The 18,675-nt window shown below is 30.2% G+C and overlaps 1 protein-coding gene across 1 annotated transcript in view; it reads right to left on the bottom strand.

The window, feature by feature from the left end:
* Positions 1–892: 892 nt before the first annotated feature.
* Positions 893–18,675, bottom strand: part of Jhbp1 (Juvenile hormone binding protein 1) — a 34,483-nt gene continuing 16,700 nt past the window's right edge. The window contains exons 3-5 of the mRNA XM_088233632.1: positions 11,179–11,312; positions 6,927–7,076; positions 893–2,162 (exon numbers count right to left, since the gene is read on the bottom strand). Of these exons, the coding sequence (XP_088089758.1) occupies positions 2,008–2,162; positions 6,927–7,076; positions 11,179–11,312 (439 nt within the window). The 3' untranslated portion in view covers positions 893–2,007. The remainder of the gene's footprint in view (positions 2,163–6,926; positions 7,077–11,178; positions 11,313–18,675) is intronic.

The following is an 18,675-nucleotide window of genomic DNA, read 5'->3' as shown; positions in this document are numbered from 1 at the left end:
AATTTAGAAATTTTGATATAACTTTTGTATCTGATCGACTTATTCATCTCAAATTCGATTATTTCTTTTTATTTGTAAATGAGTAAAATAGAATTTATTTAGTATATATTGTCTACTGTATGAACTTCGAATAATTTATTTAGATTTTCCGTATAAAGTGATAAAGGTTTCTTTAAATTTACTTTAATAAAACATCTTTGTTCTATTGTTAATATTGTACAATTGAGTAACAAGCATTTTTTAGATAATTGATTCTTAAAATATTCATCATCTATTAAATAAGTAAATGCTTACTCTAATAGCATAAATATCTATAGATATTTAATTTTATCTGTTGTATCTAGTACTAAACATGTTAGATTGCCATATTACAACAGAGATGAAGAAAATTTAAGAGAAGGTAATATAGAAGTCCAGGCATCTACAGGGCTTATGACCTGTCAATGGCTGGTTTAAGTGGCCACTTTACACACTGTGTAACATTCACTATTCTGCCTATATTTGAACATCTATATTCCTTCCATTCTTTCATCTGTTGATGTTTGTGAAGTTAAAGAGCTGAAACCTTTATTTATGCGGGTGAGATTCATCTAATTGAATTATTTCACCTACATACTAGGCAACGCCCGAAAATATAATTTTTTCAATTTCTATACTTCTTCATGGACCAGGTAATTTATCAACAATATTTTGAGTTTGTCCAAATTTTTGTAGACAAGGACTGAGAAAACTGGGAAAAAATAATATTTTCAGGCGTTGCCTAGCGTCGCCTGCACTTCAAATTTATAATGTGGCAAATGCCATACCACAAAATATTTTGTTTTCTATATTCATGTCACGAGACTTTAAAAGAACTCTTGAGGGTTAAAATTTGTGTGAAAAATAAAACTCATTTTTCTTTGTATACTTAATTTTATTTCTATTTAACCCTAAAATACACTTATAAAATTAAAATCTTAAAAGTAAATTAACAAATAAATCTAACAATATTTGAGTTATACTAGCTACTAGGTATGATACAAAAATCCTTGATGTTTCCATTTAAATTACTAAATTACCTTAATCAATTAGATTTCTAATGCAAATTATTTTGTATTTGAGCGATGCAATCATTTTGATTCAAAAAGTATTATTATGCACTGTAAGACAAAAAAAAACGTTTTGTTTTAGTTTAGTGGCTGATACATTAGGCTTCCATGCAATAAGTCTCAGGTTTGATTTCCGTCTTGTCTTCGGACACCACACGACGCGACGCGACGGTACAGCGTTGTCACTTCCTTCAATAAAATATTTTTAACAAAGTATTAATTTATTACTATACTGAACTATTTATACCAGTATTTGACTTTGTTTCATCTCACTTAAATAATATTTTATAATAGATTCATCATAGCGTTTATTCTTCAGGATAAATCAACGAATAGAATTTTAACAGATCGGTGACTTGGAATATTTGCGCATGCTTTGGACAATTTATTGCAAAAATATTGATTTATTTATTTAAAAATACAAAAATATCATAATTTTAACTAATTTAAAATAAAAACACTTTAAGAAAATGGTACTCATTATAATGGCGCTCTGTATCGCCCGTTGGGTTCAGCCTCATACCTACGTCTTATCTGCCGCACTACCGGCAGTGCAATTCTGAACGCATTTTCGTGCTGGCAACGCATTCTCTACCCCCTAGAGAGCGGTCAGAATACCAACCTAGGCAAACAAAATAAAAAAACTGTCAGGAAAAAACGTCTTCTTTTATGTCAGTCTGATGAATGAATTATTTATGTGATTTAAAACAAAGTTTGATAAAACTCCTCGATCGAAAACTTTTATCGTAGAATTACCGATAGAAGTGCGTTACAGTTGATTGGTTTTTAAGGGGATAATATCTGATTTAGATTAAAAAATCTATTTATTAGATTTTCTGAATGAGTTCCTGAAACTTATTGATCGTCGGGTTATTTATAAATCAGTTGATAAACATGAGTTTTTAATGTACATATATTATTAATCTACTACATAGAATAAAGACAGAGGAACATTATCCAACAGTTGGTTGACAATTCTCGTAAACTCTTTGGACAGTTGATTTTTCAGCTGCGGTAACATAGCCTTAAGGACTTCCTGTCCATTCTCCCTCAGGAACAGGTTCGTTGCCTCGACTGTAACAAATAAACAACAATATTTTATTAACAGAATATTTATGTTAACATTTATTGAGACACAAATCCCAATTCCATAGAACTAAAGTCGTGTGTTTAGTTGGGACGAATATATGTATATACACAACTTTAACAATATACATATTGTAACGATTATATTTCATCCTGCCCCATTTAAGCAGCGCGTAATTAAGCACGGATCCGCATAATATTTTTTGGTACGTCAAAATTCCAGTATGGCAATACCACGACCGACCGTGCATTTTAAATAGCAAAGACCGCCCGTGACAAACGAAATTCGTGAATAAACGTGCAACTTAACAAAAGCTTAGATGTTGTTTGGATTATCGTGAGAGCATCGCCTTACGGCATGTAATCGTATTGTCGTTTCGATTTGATAGAACATAGAATCTAATGATGTATTTTTGTCCATAATTAAAGGCTTCCTAAAACCCCATTATATTTTTTATATTTAAAATTTATGGTATATTACCATCTTTTTAATGGATTATCATTACATCTGTCTAAATCTTGACAATTTACGTCAAGTTTTACATATGAAATCTGAATTGTTTAACCCGATGCCACAGAGACGACAATAAGGTCTGTCTGAGTTTTATTAAGAGGAATGATGCGGTCAGCTGTGCCTTGCGCTAAGATGTTACCCGGATGTACCTTTAAAAAAACTGCAACCTTTCACAAAATATTTCGGCTATTTAAAACAAAAAACTTTGAATGTCTACAAAGAAGATTTTAAGAATTGAAATATTCAATATTTATTTTCATTTGATTGTTTTTAAATCATTTGCAATTTGGACTTCTAGATTTTATATTTGGCTATGTAAACGCACAAAACTCTCTATCTTTGTCTATTTTGTATTTTCCGATTTTTCTTAACTCAAAGTTTTTTCCAAACGACGGCTTAAAGAATTGTTTCAATGAATCTTTCACATTATAAAAATTGGATGTTTCTGGCTTGACTAATATGCTATGAGTCAATCCTTTGACTTTGCAAATCTTCATTATTTTTTTTACACTCACTTACAACCCTCGTTTTAGGTTTTTCAGATACTTGCACACTCAAAACATCAATTTTAAATAAAACAATTCAGATTTAGTACAAAATTGCTGTAAATTGAACGTTCACTTTCAAACTGCACACTAAAAATGACAGAAAGAAAAATACTGTATTAAAACAAATCGTGAAGGACATTTGTTGTTTTTCCACAAACACGATATTTTTATCTAGTGATTTAGTGGGTATTGGTTGTTTTGACCTTATTTATAAACTAGTATCGGAAAGAGGACGGGCACTAAATAATATTAAGGCAATAAAACAGTTTGATAAAATTTTAGACATTTGTTGTTTTTCTGCCAAGGTCTTCAATTTGTACATGTTGGTTTTGTTGCTTTCTCGAAATTTGTTATATTCAATATATTATAGATAGGTTTAATAATTTTATTTGCAGGTATACAGAAAACACATAATCAGGAAACATAGGTACATGTTCTTAAAATAGTATAAAAAAATGTATAGGAATGGCAGAAATATAATTAATTTGGTAATGTATCCAAAATAAAACAAATTTATTGGATTATAATTCTACTTTGAAAATGTCCTAACAAGACGAAATGCATCACAATATACCCTTTGTATATTTTATAAAAAATAAAGTAGAATTAAATAAACAATAAACTTGTTTTATTTTGGATACATTACCAAATTAAATATGGAATTCTACCAATTTTCTGCATACACAATAAAAAATAAATATAATTATTTTAAATATAGGTGTTAAGTCTAGTTATAAGATCGCAAACAAAGTTCAAAATACCATTTTTGATCAAATTAATGATAGAAGTATTTAATTTTGTTTTTTATAGATTTTTTTGCAAAAGCGTGTCTATGTGTTCGGACCAATTTTCAACCTTATCTACACCTACCTACCCGTCCTTCCCATTTCCTAGCGCACTCCATGTAACAATAATTATACGTACGAAAAAAACATTATATTATAAGTACTAATTTGACATCAAACAAATGAAGTGCTCAACTAATGCATCATCAAGCGAGCTGTGCCAGCGTCTCACGACCGCCAGCTTCACCAGCTAGGTTCCAGCACACGTCACACCTCATCATCTCATCAGGTTAGTGGAGTTGCGCAACTTTCATTCCTGACAATACAGTCCACTTACCAATTTTCCTCCTCCTAGGACGAGGTACTCTTCACACCTCATCCACTCCTCAACACTATGGTTTGTGAGTTGCCTATTGCTTAAATTTTATGATAAATTAAGTGAGGTCAAAAGAATTCAACAAAATATAAACACTCCTACGGCAACATAATTTAATTGTATTGTCCTACTTGTATTTTTTTTTTTTTGGTTAAAAATATATTATTTAATTGCTCTAAAAATATTTAACGATTTAATGTCAAACATAAAGGACTCAAAATGTAAAATAAATGGAAAAATAAAAATAACTGCACATATACTCGTGATTATTTTTATTTTTAAATTTATTTTACATTTTGAGTCATTTATGTTTGGCATTAAATCATGAAATATTTTTAGAGCGATTAAATTATTTATTAGAGTAGCGTAGCTAGGGATTTTTCTAAAACACATATGTAGAGACTAATAAATGTATTACTTTATATCATTGGTACATATATTTTTTATATTCTTATTTATTATTTAATGGTGATAAAATTCTTATATTTAGATAGCTATGTATTTACATTTTTTATTATTGTTATAATAATATAAATGTACTTATTTTTTTTGCACCACAACAGGCCAGGAGGCCCAATTACAAAACACCCAGGCTTGAGAAAAATCACATTTAATTTGTTGTGTTCTCTCCGGGAATCAAACCCAGAACCTTCCGAGCGTGAGTCAAGCGTCTTGACCACTACACCACGGAGGCCACCGTATACATTAAAACACAAAAAATCTCCATCTTAGAACAGACTGAGCCATGCTAGATGGAGACTCCTAACAAGAGGATGCTCAGTATTAATTTTATAATTCACTAGCTTTATATATAAACTCCCTGGTATTAAATACGTATTCAATAAGTTGATATTAGAAATATTAAATACGGATTTAACTCAAAACTGGCGTAAATGCAGATTCGCGACTTTGGCACTGGCCCGACGATATCTTTTAATATCACAATACAGCCAAAAATGTATTGAAAACTACTAGATTCTGTGTTGGGTATACATTTATCTATTACTAGCGGACCCGACAGACGTTGTCCTGCCCAAACGTTGGCTTGCCTGCTATTTATTACGTTGGAAAAAGACTTTTCATTGATAAAAAGGTAACTAGATACTTGTTTGTGATTAAATTCCAAAATGAATTTAAGTAGGTACCTGAATTCCAAAACATAAAATAAATATTTTTTCAAATATGGCATTCTTTTTGCAAACGTCAAACTCCGGTCGTCTCACCAACAGGTGGGTGTACTTATGTTGGAATACGATTTTTAAGAATGTATTGAATTTAATATTATTTTAGTTTTACCAAAAATCCAGTCAAAATTAATAAATGGGTAGAAATTATTAGAAATTTAAGGAAAAAATCTGACTCAGATCCACAAAAAACCAATGCTGTTTGTAAACATTTGAAAACAAACTTTTTTATACAAAAAAAACAACATTATTCAATTTTTTTGTAAAAGCATTCTCCTCGAATGCAACCCTGGTATATCGATGAATAAAACATTTATGCTCATTACTTTTTTTTACATGTTGTGTTGAAGATTTTAATATCTACGAACACGCACAGCGCAAAGATCTATATTTCTCTGAAAACCGCACGTACATCGGTTGAGCCGTTTAGGAGGATTTGGTGACATCACACGTATAGAGGAATTATATATATAAAGATAAAGCATATTATACCATTATGTTTTTCTAAAAAGTCAAGAATGGTACTTTGTAAATCAAACATAAATTTAACTATCCAAATATGTAAATATTAATTTGTTTAAGAATCCTGTTTTTATATTTTTTCACTCATTACGCACGTATGGAAATATTTATATTCAAGTTCAGTCAGATCTAGCCTTGAATAATTTTAGATCTAAATTTGTTGCAACAGAGTGCTTAAAAATTTTTGAGAAGAAAAATTGGAGGTCTGGGCATTTACTGGGCCTATGACTTTTAATTAATTTATTTGTTCTTTTAAAATTTATGTTTTTTTTTTTACTTTGATGATGTGTTGTTATACTCGAGTGTTCCGTGCCAAGGGAGACATTTTATATCATTTTGGCACATGCCTTATGCTACATTAGCTGGTTTAAGTGGCCACTTTACACACTGCGCAACATTCACCATTCTGCCCATGTTTTAACATCTACATTTCCTCAATTCTTTCATCTGTTGACTTTTGCGAAGTAATGGAGCTGAAACTTTTATCATCTGGGTGAGATTCATTCGGCTGAACCAACCAATCAACGCCTGTAGGTCATTATCAGCTGGCAATACATTTTTGTCAAACTAGTCATTACTCATAAAACGTGTTTGTTATTATGAATAGAATTTATTTGTAACAAAAAGTAAGTTTCTGTGCTATACAGGGGTTGGCACTTGGAAGTGTTACCAATTAAAAATTCCATAATTTTGTCCATTTTGATTTTTAGAATTTAAAAACTTCAGTATATCATAATTATATCACACGAAAAACTAAAAAAACAGCATGAAAAATCTTTTTCTCAACCTATCTAAATCTAAGAAATTAAATCGAGACACTTACTGAGTATCCTGTTGTTATTGAATATCTTTTTGACTCCCATTTTGACATTCTTAACATGGAGATCTAAGTCCAGGGATTTCACTTGAAGATAGCGTTCTCCGTTCACATTTCTGGAGACAACTTGGCCCTTGAGGTCAGCTGTTACCCCATCTGAAAAAGGAAAAAATATTAAATTTATATTTGAAATTTAAGTATTAACTTTCTTATTCGTTATTTATTTGTTTATTTCACTGTTATAAAATGTACAGAGGTTCTTTGTTTCAGGTCCCGACTAGCTAAGAATTTCCTGCGTTTATTTATTTATTTCAATTAGTTAAGTCCATTTAACAATGGTAAATACGTTTCATTAAAATATGTTTAGGCACAATTGAAATAAATATTTTTTTTACTGATAATGTTTCGTTTATCACAAACTTTCAAAAATTTCCTTCTTTTAAAAATCACTCACTATCCTGGATTCAAACTCAAGATATTAACTCATTTTTTATGATATATTTTATTGCCCTTCAATATTAAGGAATATTTTTATATTTTTTTCCTTTTGTATTTTCTTTTTTAATTACTCAAAAATAAAAGAATACCTTCTAATCTTTTACAGAATATTTTCTTTTCTCTTTTTTATATTATTCAAAAATATTATACCTGTTTATTTATTATAGGAGCAAAAAATTCATCAACATTTCTTGTATTCTCACGAACAGGCCATACGTTTGTGGGATTTTTTTGTTTATTATTATGTATTTTATTACTATGTAATTATTCTTTTTTGAATACTCTGTTTTACCTCTTATGCATATTAAAAAAAAAATACAAAAATATAATAACAATAAATAAAAAAATTTAAAAAATAAAATATGACCATGGAAAATTAAAACTAGGACAAACAATTACATTATAATAACTACCTCAGGACAACATCTGGTCAATCTAAGTGATTGTTTTAATCCAAAAAGACTTACACTAAAAAAGTCCAGATCTTGTTTGAGTTAACAATGCGACACATTCGGGACATTGGTGCATGCAAGCCATAGTTTACGCTGCGCTGATCAAGGAATAGCACATTATTATTTCGCAAGCGGCGGATCGGAACACTAAATGCCACTTGTTCCAGTAACGATGGTACATCAATTAAGCCATTTAGTAAATTAAACATATACTCTTATATGTGTAATATAAAGTCAATTTCTACGTTTTTTAAGTCTTGGGATTTTGAACAGTGACATGTTAAGACGGGTAATTTTTTTGTTACATGTGTGTTTTTAATAAAGTTTTTTTTTTTTTTACTTTAATCAATTATTATTTATTTAACTACCTACTGGTTTCAGAACTGCAAGTGCTTCTTTATCAAGGTATGCTTTAGGAATGGATATAATTCTATTTCGCGGTCTGGCCCTTAAATACCGCGAATAACTTTTAATTCAAATCTACCAATTTATTTCGGGACAAAGATTAATTTTATTAAGTATGTCAATGGTTTTAAGCAATCGAAAAATTTCCAATTATCATGTTACGCTTCTCTAATAACGTATACTGAGGATTAGAGCGTCAATTAAAATATTTGTTTCATTTTAATCCGATAATTACAGAAATTTGTATCTGATCAAATCAAGCAATATATGCCAGTTCATTAATCAAAAATTCTATCATTTTGCAACTTTATAACGTTGAAATCTTTCATAACACGTGTTATTACACATTTCGACATTGTTAACAAAAAATGAAGATTGCTAATACCTCGAGCTAGACCCGAAAGCTTGATTACAAAGATCATATATTTTAAACCAACGGATATTTAAATTTAAAATTTAAATTATTTTATTAATAGTGAAGAGATTTTAGTGGCATACTATTTGATAAAATGGATGTTCAAACATTGATTGTGAATCTTACGGTACGGAATGAGGCAACTTAAACCAGCCGACAATAAGACATTAGCCATGTAAATAATACCCATACTCGTACATACTCTTCTCTAAGATGTTCTTCATCTCTGTTATAATTTGTTAGTCTTATTAATTCCTTAGGGAAGCGGTTTCCAACCTTTATGCTAGTGCGCCACCCAAAAAAAAAATCCGCGGCTCCATCTTTTTTAAAATTTTTTAATAGCTATAAAAATATGGACACGTTTTAAATACAAAAACTTTATTACAACAAAAAAACTTTAAATTAAAATCAAGAAAGTAATAACAAGGTTATGCTATAACTTATTTGAGGGTACTACTTGCAAACCCGGCAAAATTCAAAATCTAAAAAAAGTGAGATATTAATTGAAACTTATTCAGAATACAATTTTTTACAATAATTATAACATTCTCAGTTAAAAATACGGCTTTATTTGTAAGAACTTGACTTTTGAATTATCGGGTTTGTTGTGCAAACATAGCAACCTCTACTTGAGTATCGTAAAGTTGGAATGTATGAAATTATATTTATTATTCCAGTACTGTTTCTCGACATGATCATGCTTATGACATCACTGCTTACGTATAAAATATTTACTGATTAAAACAAAAAAAATAAGTTAAGTATTGTATCGGTTTTTTGTGATTTGCACAAAAGAAAAGAAAGATGGATTTTGCCGGGTTTGCAAATAGTACCCTCAATGTACCCTCGTATTGCGTTCATGTGTATTTATTTTGGAGGGTAGTATATAATCTAAAAATTGAGTGCGAGGGTTGTTGTTTTTTATTGGCACAAGATTTTTCGAATCTTGGGAGCAATGTGGAGAGGCCACCCCTATCTGCTTTTCGACTACTAACTTGGCTCGATATTTTGTTTTCATTTCAGCTAGTGCCGAATAGCCCATTTCGCATAAATAAGACGTTACAAACTGTAAAAGTACCTGCGTTTCTTTGTAATACGAGTACAAAGATTCATACTCTCCGCTAAGATTCATCCAAAATTGAATTAAGGTTTCATTTCTAAACATTTTGTTTTAGTGAGCTATCGCATGATAATTCTGTCTTTTCTGGCAATAACGCCTCCCAGGTTGGAAACCACTATCCGAGGGGTTGAATCCAGTCCTTTTTTACGAAAGTGTGGACAAACTCAAAATATTGTCGACAAAAACCAATTAATTTAAGAAAAAGTTTGGAAAAGAAGGTTGAATCGGGTTGAGGTCCCGTGCGGACTCACGGATCAGAGGTCCGAGGCTCAAACCTTACTCTCCCTCAACTTGATTCCTATTTTCTAATTGTTAGTTATGTATTACTCGTTGCAAATGCCCCTAAAATAGAAATATTTGTGTAAATAAAAAGAACGCAAATATTTCTTTTTTTTTTTTTTAAAGAAATCACAAAATTTCAACATTTTTTCGACGGTGCCTTGTATGTAGGTCATCAAACATAGACAGAATGGTGAATGTTACAAAGTGTGTAAAGTGGCTACTTAAACCAGCCAATAACAGGTCATAAGCCTTATAAATGTCTAGACTTCTTTGTTCCCTTACATAAAATGTTCTTACCTCCGCTGTAATATAATATTATATATTTATCACCGTGAAAAATTTCAAAGCTTTTTAGTTCATGATTTACCTCTTCGTTCTGATTCTCAAAGAACTCTCTCAATACCCATCCACAATTTCTCTTTCTTCTCTTACTCCTATAGTGTCCATGCCGCTCAACTGTGGAATCATCTCCCATCCACCATCAAAATGTTACTACAGTATCTCTGTTTAAATCACGTCTGAAAAAATATCTCCTTTCACTTCTTTAATCTCTCTTCCTTTCCTTTTGCCTTTTTTTTCCCTTTTCCCATTGAGTAATAGTATTGATTGAATGTAATTTATTTTAAAATCCAGTTATTTCAATTTTCATGTATCTTTAGCTTTTTTATTTTTGCACCTATAGAATTTGTTTTGTAACTTGAATTACGGGCATTTAAACTGTTATTTTATTGGTTGGTTGGAAGAAATTGCCATTTGGCAATAAGCCTGCCAATGTACAATCAACATTATATTCAAAAAGTTTAATGAAATAAAAATATATTGAGTTTAATATTTAGCTTCATACCTTAACAACTATCTAAATCCTACACTTAAAAAAAAACGTCGATGTAGAATTGGAATGAAGGTATTTTTGTTTCAGTTAGGAGATTTTTTTTCTTTCATTTTACCGGGATTAAAGATCTTGTGCACGCTGCTGAGTGGAGGCGATAAGGTTCAGTGGATCAACATGACTGATTGCCATGATTATGATTGTCAGATACGACAATTTACCGAGAGTTTGAGAGAGGGGCGATTTGAACAACTTACCAAGGATTCCGTTAAAGTTTCCATTTCCACTTGCTGGTATGATGAAGAGAACTCCACTGCTGGTGTACCGTGACTGGATTCGCAGCTGAGGCATCTTCACTCTCGCCTCGAACGGTTTCCCATTTTCACTCAACCTGGAATTCAAAAATGCATTACTACCGTAAATTTTAAAAAATCATTTAAACATAAATTTCTTCATTTCAAATTACTTCAAAAATATTAATACAATCAAAACTCTTTTCCCTTTATTGCTCACTAAAATCTGCTATTTATTAAATCTTTTAGGAGCAACTTTTGTTTTTATGGCCCAATTTCCAGAATGTGTAGATTAGTCAATTCATCACACGACTTGGAATTCTTTGGGATAGATCTTCCGGCTTTTCGTAGATCTCTTCGCGACTAAACAGTGTGGGATGAAGTTGGATTGGCATGGTTTAGCTCGAAGTCTTATGTCTTATGTTTTTTTAAATATATTGTACACAATTATTGTTTTGTCCTTGTTTGTCTTTGCTACTTAGTTTTATGTTCTTTTTGTTTTGTTTCTTGTATTTATGTTTCTTCATGTAACTTTTGTAATTGGTTTAGGCCGTATACATATATAAAATTAAATAAATTTTAATAAATAAATAAAAATAAATTAATAAATATTCACTCTCATATTGCTTAGTAAATTGCATGGTTTGGGTTTTTGCGAGGCTATTCTCTATTGATTTCGAGCCTACTAGTATCTCTCTGACAGATCTCTATATGTATAGATCAAAAATGTAAAATCAGACTGTTTCTCTTCCTCTATAGGTCTCCCACAGGGCAGTCACCTTGGGCCTGTTCTGTTTCTAATTTTTGTAAATGACATTACATCCTGTTTCTATGATGTCGAAGTTTTGCTTTTTATTTTATTTTTATTTTATTAGGGAAATCAACAGTTCTACATACATATTTTTAGTAAACAAACAGATATAGTGTATAAACTCAGAACCAATAACAGATTTCCACATAGTATACAAAGTTAGTAAAGAATATATATATTACATATCAAATAAATACATACAATTTATACATATAAAAATGTTATTTTCAAGTACTCAATAATCAAAGATATTTTAAATATTAATTTTAAGAACATTAAGTTACTGTAAATTGGGCGGGATAAGGACAAAAATGCTTGAAGATAGGATAAGGAGGGGGGGGGGGAATGTACATATTTATTATTATAATGTCTACTAAGTTACATAATACATTTTTAGTTTAAATTTTAAATCTGACAGAGTGATGTTTGTATAATCTATATTTTTAAATTTTGTATTGTACATTGAAAAAGTCCTACGAAAAAAAGCATTTTTAACATACGATGTTTTACTTGTTGGTACATGAAACAGGTGGTACCGTCTACAAATCCTGGCTGGCACATGTATTGTTATTAAACCAAGCAGCTCTGTACAGTCAACCATTCCTGTCACAATTTTGTAAAGCAGTAGTTGGTCCGCACACACTCTGCGGTATTGTAGAGAAATGATTCCATGGAAGGTGGAGACAGTGAGAGTAGATACATAAGAAATACCGGTTTTGTATTTAAGGTACTTTATAAATTTGTTTTGAATATTTTCTATTCTACTTATATATATGGCATACTGGGGATTCCATATCTGAGAGGCGTATTCCAAATGGCTTCTGACAAATGTATAATATAATGAAATAAGGGCCTTTGGATTATTAAAGTGTTTACTCATTCGAATTATGAAACCTAACATGCTCAATGCTTTGGAGGTAATTTTATTGATATGCGATTCAAAAAGTAGTTTTGAGTCTAAAACAATCCCAAGATCTTTAATTTCGTGCTTTCTCATTAGTACATTATTGTTTAGTTTGTAATCAAAATTAAGAATTTTTCTTTTCCTTGTGAATGTAATACAGACACATTTATTTATATTCAAAAACAGTTTATTTTTAATACAATAGTCAGTTAGACGATTAAGATCGTCTTGAATCATTAGGCAATCTTCTTGAGATTTAACTTTAGCGTATATTTTCATATCATCGGCATAAAGAAGAAATTTTGAATAACGAAAGCAAACATCAATGTCATTTATATATAAAAGAAATAATAGGGGACCGAGTAGACTTCCCTGGGGAACACCAGAGGAGATTTCTGCCCAGTCAGATTTATACCCACCAATTACTACCGATTGACATCGATTACTAATATATGATATCAGCCAGCGCAGAAGATCACCATGTATACCTATAGCCAAAAGTTTGCGTGTTAAGACTGAATGGTCAACTTTGTCAAAGGCTTTGCTGTAGTCAGTATATATAGCATCAGTTTGGAAACCACTTTCCATTGTGTTTAAAATATCATTTGTAAATAAAGTAAGGTTTGTAACGGTCGAGCGTCCGGAGAAAAAGCCATGTTGTTGAGGACAGATATAGGATTTTACTGCATGGAATAATTTTTCATAAATAATTTTTTCAAATAATTTAGCGAATGTCGATAGTATTGAAATTGGCCTATAGTTGTTTGCGTCATTTTTTGATCCAGATTTAAATATGGGTGTGATGTTTGCTTTCTTCCATTGAGATGGAAAAACACATTCCTGGAGAGACTTTTTAAATAATATAAAAAGTGGGAGAGATAAATTGCGGACGATATTGAATTTTAATTTTAATAATTTTATTGATTTAATTTTAAAGAAATAACGGACTCTAGTAATTGTGAAACTCTGCAATAAAATATTAATAATTTGTTTAATTGGTGTGAAGAAAATAATTTTCTCTTAATATTGAAACTGGACGTCCGCTGCCGACTATTTATCGGTAATTCATTTCAGAACTGCTGGCAGCTAACAGAGATTCCTGGCGGCTCTTTGTGGATATCATAATGTGCTCCAACTAGGGAGCGGATATGAAATGAGGAACTTTAGCACTACGGGAAATTGGATACAGTAAATGTTTTCTTGTGCGCGGTTAAAATTGGATCACTCAATTGCAAAACAAAGTTCCCTGAAAACGTACGAATTTTTTGTATTTTTTTTTAATGATCAGAGAGTCATGGAAGATTTCCGGTTTGCTTACCGTGAATAGACCAATGAGCAGAACTGATCATTTGACGTCACATGCGGAGTTATTTCAGAAATGCGAAACTTTAAGAAATCGTAGCGCTGATAATACGATATATAAAATTAAAAAAAAAATTTTTTTGACCTTATTGAATTGTCTATAAACAAATACATATTTTTTTTAAAAACACTAAACTTTTTAATTATTATAAACATACAGACATACGCCTTTTCTGAAAAATTGTTGTAATAAAAATAAATATTGTTTTGTAGAGGTTTTTTTATTAGTCTGCATGTTAAACCGGCATACTCTTATCTTGTTTTTCTTTCCTTACTTTATATTTTTTGAGTCATTAGTATTTTCTGCCTATTCTTAATTTTCTAGTTTTTAGTTGATTTTATTTTTTATGTAAAAAAAAAAAGAGTATTTTTCCTTCAAACCACAAAAACTCATAAACATCTGTATAAATTAGTTTCCTTCTAGACTTTTGTGTCATATTGTATTTATGTGCTGTTCGGGTCTCATATAAATTCTATTGTTGAAAAAGCTTACCAAATGCTGGGCTTCATTTTAAGGATTTCCAAACCTTTTAAAAAAACAAATAAATTAAAAACTTTATACAACACTTTTGTACGCAGTAATTTGGAGTTTGCATCCGTTGGGTGGAGCCCACAATACATAACAAACATAGAAAGGATTAAAAATGTTAAACGAAAATTTTTTAAATACCTAGATTATAAAAACAATAAAACGCTTTGTACTTACAGCCAATCTGCCAAACAAAATGGATTTTTTACCCTTGAAAATAGACGCACTGTATTTGAATTATGCTATTTACAAAAATTATTAAGTAATAAAGTAGACTCTTTTAACCTACTCTTCCAAATTAATTTTAATGTCCCCTTTCGCGTGGCAAAAAATAAATATTTATTCCATCTGCCAGTCTGTAGCACTAACTATTCACAACACTCTTTCCTCTATCGTTCTTGCTCTAATTATAATGTTTTTATTATCTATTGATATATTTTACATACCCCTTAATTTATATAAAAATAAATTAAGACTTATTATTTTTAGCTGCGATACGATCTCACTTACTATTTAATGATGCACACTCCTGAACATTTACTCCCACACTAATACACATAAATACACATCTACACTTACTCTCATACAAATACACATCTGTTTGTTGTAACACAATTTAATAATATGTATGATTTTTATTTAGAAACTTTGCTGGTCTGTCTTTAAACTGTATTTTCTTTAAAAATGTTATTATATCTTTGATGACTGTTTGTTTCTTTAAAATAAATAAATAAATAACTACAGAGTTTTATAAAAAAAAACGAAAGGCCGACGCTCAGACGTTAAAGTCTTTGTGGGTATTTTTCTCCAAATGGCGGGCGGTCTCTTTATTAGTTTTAAGCTTTTTTTTAGTAATGTGAATTTTATTTTTATTCACATAATTATTATATCTTAGAAAATTTATAATAATTTAAAAAACAATTATGGTGGTAATTATGAATAAAGAAACAAAATGAAATATACCTTTGGAAATACCCCAACGTTAAATATCAAATCATTTTTGTTAATTACAGATTACAGCTCATGCGCACCTACCAACATAAAAGAGATTTAAATTTGAAGGTTATGCAACACGTTAGTCTAGTACTTAAGTACTCTTAATGGTCATATAATTGGAGTACCGTCTCAATATAAAAACGCTTATTTTGTTTACATCTTTGGAGTACCTGAGTGTGATAGGATAACTACAGTAACATAAAAAATGTTAAACTAAATATTTCATTTTATTTTATTTTATTTTATTTTACTTTATTTTCTGAAATCAACAGTTCTACATACATATTTTTAGTAAACAAACAGATAAAGTGTATTAAATCAGAACTAATAACAGATTTCCACATAGTATACAAAGTTAGTAAAGAAAATATATTACATATTAAATAAATAGATACAATGTATACAGATAAAAATGTTATTTTCATGTACTCAATAATAAAAGTTTTTTTAAATATTTATTTCAAGAACATTAAGTTACTGTAAATTGGGTGGGATAAGGACAAAAATGCTTGAAGAGGGGATAAGGAGGGGAGGGGAGATGTACATATTTATTATTATAATGTCTACTAAGTTACATAATACATTTTTAGTGTAAATTTTAAATCTGACAGAGTGGTGTTTGTGTAATCTATATGTATGTCTATAAATACACGTGGATTGGGTGTACGGATATGTGTGTGCATGTATGTAACAGCACATATGCGTAATTTTGTTCATGAAATTGTGCTGTTAACAAAAACTGATTAAATTGGTATACCCACAAACATTTCGTTCAATTATTATTCACATCTACTGTACACCCATATAATTATAAGGAAAGAAAAACCAATAAATATAAAAATAAAAAAAAAGCGCTATAGCAGGGCCACGATAGTCCGAACACTTAAAAGTTATACCCTGTTCGGATTTACAAAGCGTACGTATTATAGTATGCAGATATTTTGAAAGGCATTTTTAGAAATAAAACATTTTTTGGTAACTAAACGTTTGTTTTAATCATGCAAAACGTTATATTATTAAAGTTTAATACTGTTAATCACACTTCTTATAAGAATTCCAATATAGTGCTTTATTGAATTTTATTTCACGCTTTATCCCTTAATGAACGTAAAAGTATTTTTTCTGGAATTGAAGTAGCGACTTTATCCCCCCACTCTTTACATGTTGGTCCAAGATCCTTCAATCTTCTAACCACGGAACTACAAAACATTAAATCACTGGTACAGTTTTAAGTAGGTTTGATGTCTTGGATTAGCATAGAAAGAGCAAATAGACACATTCTTTAAATTAAAAACCTTTTTTTTAAATGCATACTGCAAATAAATAATATTTTCGTAATTTCAGCATATGTTAATTTGGTTTTTCTTTAATTTTTCTTTTCTTACCCTTTCTTTTCTTTTTCTTTTCTTTTCTTTTCTTTTCTTTTCTTTTCTTTTCTTTTCTTTTCTTTTCTTTTCTTTTCTTTTCATGGTCATGTCATACCAAATATATGTGCTGTAAACATTTTAATAATTAAAAAAGGAATGGCCCACGCTCAGACGCTGTAGTCTTTGTGGGCATTTTTTCCAATTCATGTCGTAGCTTAATTTTAAGGTGTATTTTTCTAAAGTGTATTTTTGTATTAATATTTTCATGTAAATAATTTGTGTATAGAAAAAAAAAATAATATTTAAGGCACACAGCTTGGATCTGTGGAATCCTTGCAACGGGTTTGAGATGCCTCAAATTCTTTTTCGTTTTCGCTGTCATTCTCATTTCTTACTTTTCTTACTGTGTCTTCATCAGTTAAAGGCTCCAGACACTCAATATCTGCACTGCTTATCAATAAATTGTTAATACCTACTTTTGAAAAGCCTCCGTTTTGAAAAATGCGTAATGGTAAGTCATCTTCAGCATCAAAGTCTTTCGCATCTAAGAAATATTAACTGATTTAAATAATAAGAGCCACGGAGGTTGTTCGGATTAGCTGGGGTTCGAACTGTCGAGGTCCTGCTGTAATTACATTTGTACATAAATTCTAATTAATAAACTAATTTTCGCAATTTTTTAAGTTACTGTACTTCTCCTCCGATAAACGTGTATTTTTCTTTATAAAGCAAAAACCATGTCAATGTTACGAAGCAACTTTACATTATTCAATTTTAATATTAAACGAGTTTGGTAACCCACGATAAAGGATCTTGTTATTGAAGAAGGTTTTTTCTTAGTTATTTTTAGTTTTTTTCAAACTTTTTTATTGATCGACCGAGATCTTTGATTTGATTAGAGTACTTTTATTAAAAAGTTAATGGCGTTCTAAAATAGCTCATAGTAATCTGTACCTTAAAGCTGAAATGCCACATTTGGTAAATCGTTCAGAAGAGCGGTTTAAAGTTGTTTCAAATGTATCTCGAAGTAAAAACAAAATTTTTGCCTTTTTTTTGTATAAGATCTTTTTTTTATATATTTTTTTGGATCAGAATATTTAAGATAAACATATTTAAAATATGGACTATTAAATTACTATGGGACTTCAATGTTTTTTGTTCCAACCGCCCGCGCCCCAATTCCTCCTCGGACTTTAGTATAAAAAGTAATGTAGAAAATTGAACGAAACACAATGTATTTATAAAACATTCTAAAGGCAAAAAAATTAAATTACGTGCCATTGATTGTTCATGAAAAAAACAAGTAAATACTAATTTAATGACATGATATTAATAACGATAAAACAAAAATTGACAGTATGTGAAAAAAAACAAAGTAAAACAATGAAATTAACGGCAAAAGAAATTACTAATAAAAATAACAGACAGGCGCCGTGGCGCAGTTGGTTAGACGGCTATCTGTGAAACTGGCGTCGCGGGCTCGATTCCCGCC

The sequence above is a fragment of the Micrasema longulum genome, unplaced genomic scaffold (assembly GCF_059751315.1).
Source record: "Micrasema longulum isolate JH-2025_06_02 unplaced genomic scaffold, ASM5975131v1 h1tg001135l, whole genome shotgun sequence".
NCBI classification, from domain to species: Eukaryota; Metazoa; Arthropoda; class Insecta; order Trichoptera; family Brachycentridae; genus Micrasema; species Micrasema longulum.
The sequence above is the reverse complement of the archived record's forward strand: the minus strand, read 5'-3'. Positions and strand labels throughout refer to the sequence as shown.